The sequence below is a fragment of the Panthera leo genome, chromosome E1 (genome assembly GCF_018350215.1).
Source record: "Panthera leo isolate Ple1 chromosome E1, P.leo_Ple1_pat1.1, whole genome shotgun sequence".
In the NCBI taxonomy this organism is placed as follows: domain Eukaryota; kingdom Metazoa; phylum Chordata; class Mammalia; order Carnivora; family Felidae; genus Panthera; species Panthera leo.
The window spans coordinates 15,029,065-15,040,063 of record NC_056692.1 but is presented as its reverse complement, the minus strand read 5'-3'; the positions used below and the strand labels follow the sequence as shown (position 1 = coordinate 15,040,063).

General features: G+C 52.3%; 2 protein-coding genes across 2 annotated transcripts in view; both read right to left on the bottom strand.

Annotated features, from left to right (window-relative positions):
• Positions 1–6: 6 nt before the first annotated feature.
• Positions 7–3,943, bottom strand: LOC122206305 (Rab interacting lysosomal protein). The gene is made up of 9 exons (XM_042915366.1): positions 3,572–3,943; positions 3,404–3,497; positions 3,213–3,319; positions 2,838–3,083; positions 2,362–2,489; positions 1,847–1,969; positions 1,106–1,189; positions 739–825; positions 7–707 (listed from the first exon to the last, which is right to left on the bottom strand). Exons 1-9 carry the CDS (start codon positions 3,797–3,799, stop codon positions 602–604), a joined length of 1,203 nt encoding a protein of 400 aa, XP_042771300.1. The 5' UTR covers positions 3,800–3,943; the 3' UTR covers positions 7–601.
• Positions 3,944–4,803: 860 nt separating this feature from the next.
• The window catches only part of PRPF8 (pre-mRNA processing factor 8), a 31,597-nt gene continuing 25,401 nt past the window's right edge, over positions 4,804–10,999 (bottom strand). The window contains exons 35-43 of the mRNA XM_042914891.1: positions 9,864–9,977; positions 9,611–9,784; positions 9,119–9,312; positions 8,156–8,395; positions 7,920–8,061; positions 5,864–6,004; positions 5,589–5,728; positions 5,282–5,484; positions 4,804–5,137 (exon numbers count right to left, since the gene is read on the bottom strand). Coding sequence (XP_042770825.1) covers positions 4,983–5,137; positions 5,282–5,484; positions 5,589–5,728; positions 5,864–6,004; positions 7,920–8,061; positions 8,156–8,395; positions 9,119–9,312; positions 9,611–9,784; positions 9,864–9,977 — 1,503 coding nt within the window. The 3' untranslated portion in view covers positions 4,804–4,982. The remainder of the gene's footprint in view (positions 5,138–5,281; positions 5,485–5,588; positions 5,729–5,863; positions 6,005–7,919; positions 8,062–8,155; positions 8,396–9,118; positions 9,313–9,610; positions 9,785–9,863; positions 9,978–10,999) is intronic.

The following is a 10,999-nucleotide window of genomic DNA, read 5'->3' as shown; positions in this document are numbered from 1 at the left end:
GGTGGGTGCTGGGAAGACCAGACGCCAGAGAAATGAAAAGGAAAGCCGAGGGCAAAGGCTGAGTCGGGGCTTTAAGGGGCTGGTCTCAGTGTGGAGGGGGCAGGAAGATGAAGCTGCAAATCCCAGGGTACTGGGGACAGGCGAGGGTGTGGGGTGCGAGTGGGAGCCACATCTTTCCATTAGGTCATGCTACCCAACTGAGGCCCTAGCTGGGTGACTCCTCCCCACCCACTAACAACCAACAAGACCCTGTGAGGAAACCTCAGCCTGCCTTTGGTCCTGGCAGAGTCAGACGGAGGCAGACCAGTCACACACAGACATGAAGCAGTTTCTGGGTATCGTGGGCAGTGGCTTTATTACATTGGCTTAGGCCGTTCGCATAGACCCTTGGGAGGTAGGTAGCCCGCTCTCCATTTTACGAATGGGAAAACGGAGACTCAGGGAGGAAGCGCTTTCATGTGACCCCGGAGGCTTGGCACAGAGATACAGGGAAGGAAGGTAGGCTGAGCTCTTCATCATCCCCTGGCTCAGGCCTGGATCGCGAAAGAGCCTGGGGAGGGCTGAGAAGGAGGAAGCCCTGTCCTCATTTGAGGCCACACATCTACCCATAGCCAGATTCCAAAGTCAGGTCTCTGGGGCAGCTGAGACAAAGATGTTCATTGAGTGCAGAGCACGGCTGGTCAGGAGTTGAGGACTGTGGGGCTGCCCACAGGCTCCAAGTGGGGTGGCTGTGGGGTCTCCTCTTCTCCCCCTAGCTTACTGGGGGCCATGCTGCTGGTCTGGGCTTCAGGGGCCTCTGTTTCACCCCGATAGGACAGGCCAAAGCTGGGGGGAGAATCAAGAGGCACGCTGAACTTGGATGCCAGAGAGGTCAACGATATGGGCTGAGGGCAGGGGCTGGTGAGAAAAGGGATACAACAGGAAAAAAGGGCAGTGTGAGGTATTGAGGGGGCAAAGGGGCCGGGACCAGGGCCAATGTGGGGCAGCATGCTCAGAGCTCAGGACAGCAAAACGAATATCAGTGGAGCAGGATAGGGGGAAAGAACAAAGGTGGGGCCCCTCCTTCACCCCCACAACCTTTCCCCTTCCTCTTCTCCCAACATACAAACTCTGTATTCGGGACTCAGTGGGTGGAGGGTGGGCTCCCTTATCACTGGAGAGTAGGAGCCATGAGCTGTCTTCATCGTCACTGAGGCAAAGAGGAGAGAGGAGATGCAGGGGTCATTAATCAAGGCCCTAGGGGACACCAGGAGTCCAGCTATGTTCAGGCCTCTGCACAGCACCCAGGAATGGCCAAGGGAGGACAGAGTGACCCTGGGCCCCTCAAGGCTGGAGAGAAGGTGGTGCTGGGGAGATAAAGGACATCTTGAGGCTTTTACTTTACAGCCTGACGGCCGGCCCTGACATAGCTGGAACTACAGTCTGAAACTTCTGAGAACAAACAGATCCAGCCAAGACAGGAAACTGAAAAATTCATGTGAAGAAGCAGCATTACCAGGTTTCTTTGCCAGGAGGTACAGTGAGCACGGCACGTGGGTGCAGTGCAATCCAGAGAGAAGGGTGGCAGAATGGAAGGCCCAACAGGACAGGCTGGACGGCAGGTCCAGGGGGTGACCAGGCCAGAGTGGTAGGTTCAGCAGAACAGACAGGACAGCAGGCTCAGGGGGTAACCAGGCCAGGTTAGCAGGTTTAAGCCATAACTAGGTGACAGGCTCAGGGAGTAAGGCTAAGGTGGTAAGCTCAAGGGGTGACTAGGCTGGGTTAGAGCATGACCAGGCTGGGACATCAGGCTCAACAGAAAGAGGAAGGGAGAGCTGGCTCAGTGGGAATGGAGGCAGGGACTTACCTGCTCTCTGTTTCCTCTGGAATCCCTAACATCTTGGCCTTGATCTTCTTCCGCTGCTTCTTGACAGCCACCTTCATGGCTTCAACCAGAAGCCCAGGGACCCGGTGGTCCGTGAGCAGCTCCCTGCAGAGGAGGGAGAGGGGCCGAGTAAGCAGTGGGAATGCCAACAGTAGGTCTCATCCCAAGTACCTGTGCATGTTGCCCCCCCCCCCTTTTTAAAACACTCCGCCTTGCTAACACCCCTCAGACCTTAGCTTAGTTGTTGCCCTTTCCTAGGAGTACTTCTTTGACCACTGCTGTGACTCTTTGTACCACCTCCTCCCTCATTTGGAAGAAGTTCCTGGAGGGCAGGTGCTGTGTCCTCCCAGTGTCCCGCACAGTGCCTGGCACATGTCACTGTGGATATATCAGTGAGCCAAAAAATGAAGCTGGTGACTTGAGACTTGGGAATGGGTGTGAGTGGAGCGCCCCCATCCCCAGCTTCCCAGACCCCGCCCACCGCCCACCGCCCTCACCTCTGGAAGTAGGCCAACTCCTCCTTCAGCAGGAACACGTTGGCTTTGAGTTCATTCCTCTCCTGAAGGATCTGCTCAAGTTCCTCTCGACTGAAGCTGCACTGTTCTACCTTGGAGGGGCGCCCTGGCTGAAGGACGGGTTTGGTCGATGGGGGTGCCTCTGCTGGCGTTCCCCTGCCCCCCCCCCCCCCCCGGGGCCATCCCAGGAATGCTAGAGCAAGTGACTGGCAGGGAGACTTGGGAGGCGAGGGCACTGCAACAGATGACAGACCAGTGCTCTGGCTGAGAGTGAGAGCAGAGGCCGGCTGGTGGGGGGGGGACGCACACTTGTATGCCACCTTCCAATTTCCCGGTGGGGGGACGCACACTTGTATGCCACCTTCCAATTTCCCGGTGGACCTGCTAACGCCGCACAGCAAACCTTTCCCGAGTGCCCACCAAGTACCAGACCTGCGAATACTACGACGGGCACTCACCGGGTCCTCAGGGGTCCCTGGGGCTCCCGCCTCAGCGGTTGCCCGCTCGGGCTCCTGCCTCTGCTCGTACCCGGCCCCCCTGGCCTGGTCCTGCGCCGGCTCCTGAGCCAGCTCCACTGCCCCCTGGCGCTGTAGCTCCCGCTCGCCCTCGCGGTCCCTCGCGGCACGCAGCTGGGTTTGCACCGCTGCCAGTTTGTGCCGCAGCTCTGAATTCACCAGCAGGAGGCGCTGCAGCTGCTCCTGCAGCTGGGGGCGGGGCAAAAGAGAAGGTAGGCGGGGTGTCGGTGGGCGAGGTGGAGAGCCCCGCCCCTCGCCCCTCGCCCCGCCCCTCGCCCCTCGCCCCGCCCCTCGCCCCTCGCCCCGCCCCGCCCTCACCGCCTCCGTCTCCTGGCTGCGCTGCAGCAGGTCGCGGTTGTGCGCCCGGAGCTCGTCTCGCTGGCGGTCGGTCACCTCCTTGAGCTGCCGCAGAAGAGCGCGCTCCTCTGAGGAAGGGGCGAACTTAGCAGCGGCTTGGGGTGGGGGCCCTGAGCCGGCCCACCCCACACCCTGGTCGTGCCCGCACTCACCGTGTGGCCCAGAGTGCAGCTGTCTGCGGAGGTGCTCGTTCTCCTCGCGCAGCCGCCGCAGCTCTAGTTCGGCCTGCTGCGCTGACACCTGCAGCTGGGGAGTCCAGGCTGTGAGGGCTACGCTCCCACCAGCCCTGCGGGTGGCGAGGGGAGGGGGCGGTGACTCACTGAGTCCGGGTCGGGCCCCACGGCAGCCTTTTCCAGGAGCTCCAGCGCCCGAACCACGAGCGGCACTAGCCTGGCCGCCGCCTCCGGCCCGAAGCGGCGCGCCAGCTCCTTCAGCTCCGTGCCCAGGGCCCCTGCTAGATGGTACACGAGCTCCGCGGCCGTCCCTGACCCGGCGGCCACTCGAGGCCCGCAGCCAGGCACCCCGGGTATCGTCCCCCTGGGCTCCATGGTTCCACAAGGCCAAAAGCTGCGACACCCCCTCCAACCCTAACTAGGGCAGGAAAAAGCCAAACAGTTTCGGCCCAGGAAGCAGTTTAGGGCAGTAGAGGGCGGGGAAGAGGCGACAGAGGAGGAGCGATTAAGGGAAAAGGCGTGGGGAAGGAGGTAGTGCACTGGGTCCCCTGGGCCCTGTCCTGTTCGGATCCCCCAAGGTCACAGGAAGCAGGACTGCCTGCTTCCAGCCAGGCGTCCCAGGGCTGAGGCTCAGGGCTCTAAGTGGTCACTTTCGTCAATCCCTCCCCACAGCCTCCAGTCCAGGCTCCACCCTAGTGTCTGGTGTCATGAGGCTCCACTTGGCAGCCAAGCACTACAGGCAAGAGGTGAGAGGTAGGAGGGTTGTCCCTGGTCTCAGAGACAGTCATCGGTGAAGCCGCGTGCCTATTTCCCCAACCAGGAGTGACACAAAGCTTAAGGGGCTAGGCTGGGCACCACAGTTGGAGGGGCAAATCCATAAGCTTCCAGACTCAGAAAATGGCAGCAACTGTTCCAAAGGATGTTGAATAGGAGTGATTTGGAGACAGAGAGAGAGAGAGAGAGAGAGAGAGAACGAATACGAGCGCACACACATGCAAGAGCAGGGATAGGCAGAAAGAGAAAAAGACAGAGAATCTTAAGCAGGTCCAGACCCAGCACAGAGAGCTTGATCTCACAGCTATGAGATCATGACCTGAGCCAAAATCAAGAGTCGGGACACTTAACTGAGTCACCCAGGTGCCCCGGTTTGCAAATATTTTGAAGGGATGTTGACAAATGTGGTCAAGCAGTAAGGGTGTGAAAGCCCAACCCCACCTCCGTTCCCGGAATCTAAGGGATACTTACTTGGTCCCACAGCCCATGAAAAGGAGGCTCATGCCCCTTTAAGGTTGAGGCCAGCATAGTGCTATGAACAAGTCCAGCCTCCCTACATCCAGAATTTGAGCTCAGGAGGAAAACAACAACAACTCAAAAACTCCTATTTATACAAAATTTATTATTACACTTTACTCAGGACTACAAGCCACCAGAGATCAATAACACAAGAAGCACAAAGACAGGAAAATGGGGCCAAGCTGCTGAATGTCACCAGCTTGTCTTTGGGGGTAAAAGACTCCAGCCTGTGGAGCGTCTGAAGCAGGGGGAGGTGAGGATACAACTAGGCATAGAGGTCCTCTCGATCCGCGGAGTAGACCTCGCCCTCTTGCAGGAGAGCGAAGTTGAGGAAGTGGGAAGGTCTGTGCACCTCGTGGTAGAACTCTTTGGGGTTTGCCAGCTGCAACTCATACTTCATGTTGGGATCATGCCGCACACCTTGGGGTAGAAGGAATGGTCTAGTGTTAACAAGGTGCACCTGCCTCACCCAGCCTGGACCCTGGCCACCTCCAAACCAGAGTCAAGCCCCAAGTGCTAAGGGGGATGGCCTACCCCAGCCCCACTTCCCCATGCTGAACTTACCCATAAAGTTGTAGTTCCATGAGGACTGGGCAGGGACCATAAAAAAGCCAAGGAAGCGGTCTGACAGCAGCATCTGGACCCTTTCATAATGCGAGGGTAGATAGCCCTTGGGATTGTTGCCCTTGTCTGTGTTCTGGCGACCCCATTCGTAGCCACTGGGGGTCAGCTTATAGGCTGTCAGTGTGCAGGAGCCTGGTGTGAAACTGACAGAGCGATGAAGACAGAGTCAGAGCTCAGGCCACCATTCTGGGCCCTGTGCTGCAATGCCTGCCGCACCCCATTTCCTCCCAAAGGGGCCCAAGTCTACCTGCAGGTGATGATAATGGTCTTCTCACCATCCCAAGATGGGTTGTCAGCCATGATCTTAGCATGGGTGGTGACATCCTGGGGTGACAGCTGGGGGGACTCATTGGGCTGAGTGTGGATCCATCCTAAGGGTTCCATTTCCTATAGGCAAAGAGAGGTGAAAAGTTATCTGGAGCCTCATCTGCAGACGGGAATCACCCCATGAGAACAACATGGCTGCCTTCCTTCCACCACTCTCACAGAAGAAAGCTCCCATTCTTCCACACCCCCACTGACCTTGAGGTACTCATGCTGGGGCAGTTGGCCAGGCAGATGCACGGTTTGGTGAGTGCCCCACTGCGGTACCATCACGATGCAGCGGATCTCCTTCACCTGGGGGTTATCCGGTGGGCTGACCCCATACAGGTATCCTGCAATCTGGAAACAAAGGGGTCAAGAACCAAAACGATTCTTAGTACCATTCCAGACTCTGGGCTATCAGCCCTGTGTTTCATTCCCTTCCCCAAGAACAAAGGAGAGCTTCTTAAAACGTGGTCAGAATCTCTTGCATCACAGTAGCCTAGGGTGCTTGTTCGAAATGTTAAACATGGCCCTCATCTCGGACTTATCACATCAGAATCTCAAGTGGGGTCCAAGAATCTGCATTGCTCACACACTCCCCAATTGATTAAGCAGTATCCATAAATAAATGAGCACACCAACACACAGCTCATGAATTTTCACAAGATGAACACATCTTTAAGTCCACCACTAGGTGGTATTTTGAATTTTACACGGCCATCGACAAAGAGGACCTGTGTCCTATAAACCCACCCACAATCTTCTATTAACAATCTTCTCAAATTCACCAACCTGAGGCCACAAATTGGGTATTGTATACAATATGAATTACCTGATTACTAGTAAGGCTAAACATCTTTTCAAGGTAGTTTGTTTATTTTTGAGAGAGAAACGGAATGTGAGCATAAGCAGGGAAGAGGCAGAGAGAAAGGGAGAGAGAGAGAGAAAATCCCAAGCAGGCTCCGCACTGTCAGTACAGAGCCCGACATGGGGCTCAAACTCACAAACTGTGAGATCATGACCTGAGCTGAAATCGAGACTGAGCCACCCAGGCACCCCCCTAATCATCTTTTCATATGACATTTGCCATTTGTAGTTCCATTTCTGAACTACCTTCATATTCTTTGCCTATTCTTCTGGTTATTTTTTTATTTTATTAATTTTTATTTTAGACAGAGAAGCTCTGTACTGAGTGTGGAGCCCCATGCAGGGCTCAATCTCACAACCCTGGGATCATGACCTGAGCTGTAATCAAGAGTTGGATGCTCAACTGACTGAGCCACCCATGCGCCCCTACAATTACTTTTAAAAATCAACTTCCCTGTTCTAGATTCTAATCCACGTTATTTTAGAATTATGCAAAATTTTCTTCCTGTTTTTAGTGTGTCTTTTGCAGCACCCTTTGTCACACACAAGCTATTGATTTTGATTACGGTTTGGTGTCCTTTTTAAAAAATTTTTAATGTTTGGTTTTGAGACAGACAGTGAGCAGGGGAGGGACACAGATAGAGAGAGACACAGAAGCCAAAGCAGGCTCCAGGCTCCAAGCTGTCAGCACAGAGCCTGATACAGCGCTTAAACCCATGAACCATGAGATCATGACCTGAGCCAAAGTTAGATGCTCAACCAACTTGAGCCACCCAGGTGCCCCATGGTTTTGTATCTTAAGAAGGCTATCTTGGGGCTGCCTGGGTGGCTCCGTTGGTTAAGCGTCTGACTCTTAGTTTTAGCTCAGGTCATGATCTTATGGTTTCTTGAGTTCGAGCCCCACGTTGGGCTCTGGGCTGTGGGCTTGGGATCCTTTCTCTCTCTGCCCCTCCCCAATTCAGGCTGTCTTTGTCTCTCTCAAAATAAATAAATAAACTTTTAAAAAAAAAGGCGATCTCAGCATTACAATAATAGATATTTTCTTCTAATACTCTACAGCTTAGTATTTTATATTCAGGTCTTTACTCTACCTGCATTTTTTAAGTGCTGTGAGGCAGTGTTCTGACTGTTCCAATGCCACAGAGCATCCTTAATCCTACAGATCTGATACACATTTATTATGTACACAGGAATCCCTTTCTGACTATATGCTATACTCTTCCAAAAACTTTTGGAACTCTTAACTGCCATAGCTTTATAACGTTTTAATATTTGGTGGGAGCCAAAACCCTCCTTGCCGTTTCGGCCACTCTTATGTACCTTGCGTTCCAGGCAGTCTCAGGTGAGTTTTAGGCATGTAAAATGCCAGGCACACACTATGGCTTAGTTGAGCACACTTACTCACTTGGGCCCGCAGGTCAGATATGCAGATGAACTTCTTAAGCACATTCTTGGGAAGGATATAGGTATAACCAGTCTCCTTGATGTCATCAGATGAAACATAGATATGATTGGTCCTCAGGTGAAGGTTGGCAGCAGAGATGGCCCTACAAATGGTGAGGAATGTAAGCATTTCTCAGGCCGAGCACCACAGGCAGCATCAGTAGGCTTTGCCACCCCTACCTCTTCCCCTTACAGTACCTAACCCGCCATTCAGTCTTAGAGGAGAAAGTCTGCGTCTCATAGTTGCTGGTGGTAGAAGTAATGATCTCATCACCATGCTTGTTGACAGTACGAGTCTGTGTTGCTGTCAGCTGCGACTGTTCCTTGGTCTGCTTCTCGATCTCTGCTATCTGCTGCCGCTGCTGTGATGGTGCTGAGATCTCCATACCCAGGATGATGTCTCGAATTTCCGATTGTGTCAGTGATGCCACGTTCACGCTGCGGGGACAGCATGGGTCACACCACAAGATCCCTTCCCTTGGTCATATGCCTCAATGGCAAGAGTGTAACTTGGTAAGACAAGGGACTCCATACCCTTACCCCAGACAATCCTAAGTGTATAGTGGAGATGTCCCAATACCGGTTAAGATTTATCACAGCCCAGGATGGCCCTGAGCATGTACACCCTTTCAGCAACACTCAAACCTGCTCAGTAGCCATACCTCCCTCTTTTCCTTGACAAGAAGTGCCCTGGTTTATAGAACAATTCTCAAAAACAGAAACCCTTAGAACACGTTCTCAATCATTGCTGGTACTGTCAGTCACCTCAGTCATCCTGGGTCGGGGGGGGGAGGGGTACCTGGACATCTATGGACATTTTTCTTCTTGGTTGCCAAAATGACAGGAAGAGGGAAGGAAGGGGTGTGTGTGCTGTTAGCAGTGGTACCTGGGGATGTGGATGTTAAAACTGCCTGTAACATGAACGGTAAAGAAATGCCCTGCTCAAAATGGCAACATGAAACAATGCCCAAGAATCAGATGGAAACCCTGAAACACTGACATTTTCTACATTATCTGAAGACACTATCTTTTTTCTGTAGGCATCTCCAGGACAATTCCTTGAGAAATTTCTGAGCCTTAAATGTTTCAAAAAACCCAGAAACCACATACCGAACCATTCATTTCACCCTTTTAGGATGTCTCCCACCCACCAGCGCTCACTTGTTTTTCTTGCCGTAGTCGGCCAAGATCAGATCTTTGAGCTGCACTTCCACCTTGATCCACTCCTCGTCAGTCAGAGTGGGCCAGATATGGTGTGGCTCTGTAATAGTCGTCTTGTCTGGCTTCAGGATCACCTTCGCCCGGTCATTGTTCACGTGCAGGGCACGCAGAATCAAGATGAGGCGGGAGAAAGCCTGAGAAGAGGTATGGCAACAAAGGGCGGGGGGGTCAGACACTGAGGTCCTCCCTGTTTCCTCGATTCTGTTCTTTCAGGGAACCCAGAAATTGATTTCAAACTCTAAGGTAGAGCCTCCACCGCTCTCCCTGTCAACTTTTTATGCAGAGCACAGAATTGCTGTCTCATCCACAGGCTGAAGATGTGAAAATGGCCCCATAGGGGACCTGGGGAAAACTTAAGGAAGGCACAGGATTGTCTTATGACCCCCAACCCACTCCTCTTAGAGTGACCTTCTTTGTTAGGCAGTTTCATACCGTATAAGATGAGATAGTCTTGAGCCAGTCATCATAGAGATTAAAAAGAACCATCTGGGGTTCAGTGGCTTTAAGGATGAGGTCCCCAAACTTTTCCACCTTGAGACAAGCCTGGAAAGGGAGCTGGAGCTCCGATCCTTTGATCACAATATTGGGGAAGTCCAGCAAGTGCACCTGAGACAAGATCAAGTCCAAGATTAGAAATAGCCTATACGTCTCAGCCCTCCTTTCTTCTACCTCATCCACCTCTCACCTCCAATGGGTCCAGCATGCCCTTCCTAGTGACAATGATCTGCTTGGGCTGCTCCTCCACAGGCAGAGATCGGATCAGGGCAGCCACTTCCTCAGCCGTCTTCCACTTGGCCAGCTAAAAAGGAAGAGGGGAGGAAGTGGAAATTGAGTGTCTATCACCACAGGTCAACTAGAACAAAACAGCCTAGGTCTTGAGATAATCAACCTATGTTTCTGTTGCACACCGCTACTGAATGTTAGGTACTTTGGAGGTGCAAAAGAAGTGTCAGATGGCTTTGCCCAAAAGGGTTTTTCAACCTAGCTGGCCAGACAAAACTCACACAAGATATACCACAAGCCGGTATTTGATTATATAATACCAAGTGTCTGGGACAAAATAAATTAAGGCTAAAACTGATAAAAAGCTATACAAAGAAACAGGTCTTAAGGGATAAGAAAGACTTGATTAACAGAGTAAAGGGGAGAGATCATTCTAGAAAGAAAGATACATGAGCAAAGCCACAGAAGTGGAAATGGATGTCAGAGTTTGGGGATACTAGGAGGAAGCAGGTTTTATTTATTTTTTTATTAAAAAAAAATTTTTTTAAATGTTTTATTTATTTTTGAGAGAGAGAGAGAGAGACAGAGCATGAGCAGGGGAGGGGCAGAGAGGGAGACACAGAATCCGAAACAGGCTCCAGGCTCTGAGCTGTCAGCACAGAGCCCGACGCGGGGCTTGAACTCACAGACCGCGAGATCATGACCTGAGCTGAAGTCGTACGCTCAACCAACTGAGCCACCCAGGTGCCCCAGGAAGCAGGTTTTAAAGGAAGAGAAACCATGGGTGGACAGGTGGTAGCTCAGCCAAATTATCAAGTGTCTAGGAAGCCAGAAAAGAGTTAATTCAGCAAAAAAAGAGTTAGATAGATAGAGGTAGAGATTTGGCAAAAATGAGGTCTTAAGCATACTTGGTTCCCTTTAGAAAGATGATTCTTGGTAGTCTTGTTCAAGGTAGGTTAGAGATGGGAGATGCAAGAAACAGAGAGAACAACTGGTAGGTAATGAAGGACCTCACATACTGCTGGGCCCCCTGTAGAGTACTCCCCAAGTTAAGTAATTTGGAGCAAAGGTTCAAATGAGACACAATCTCTCACAGAG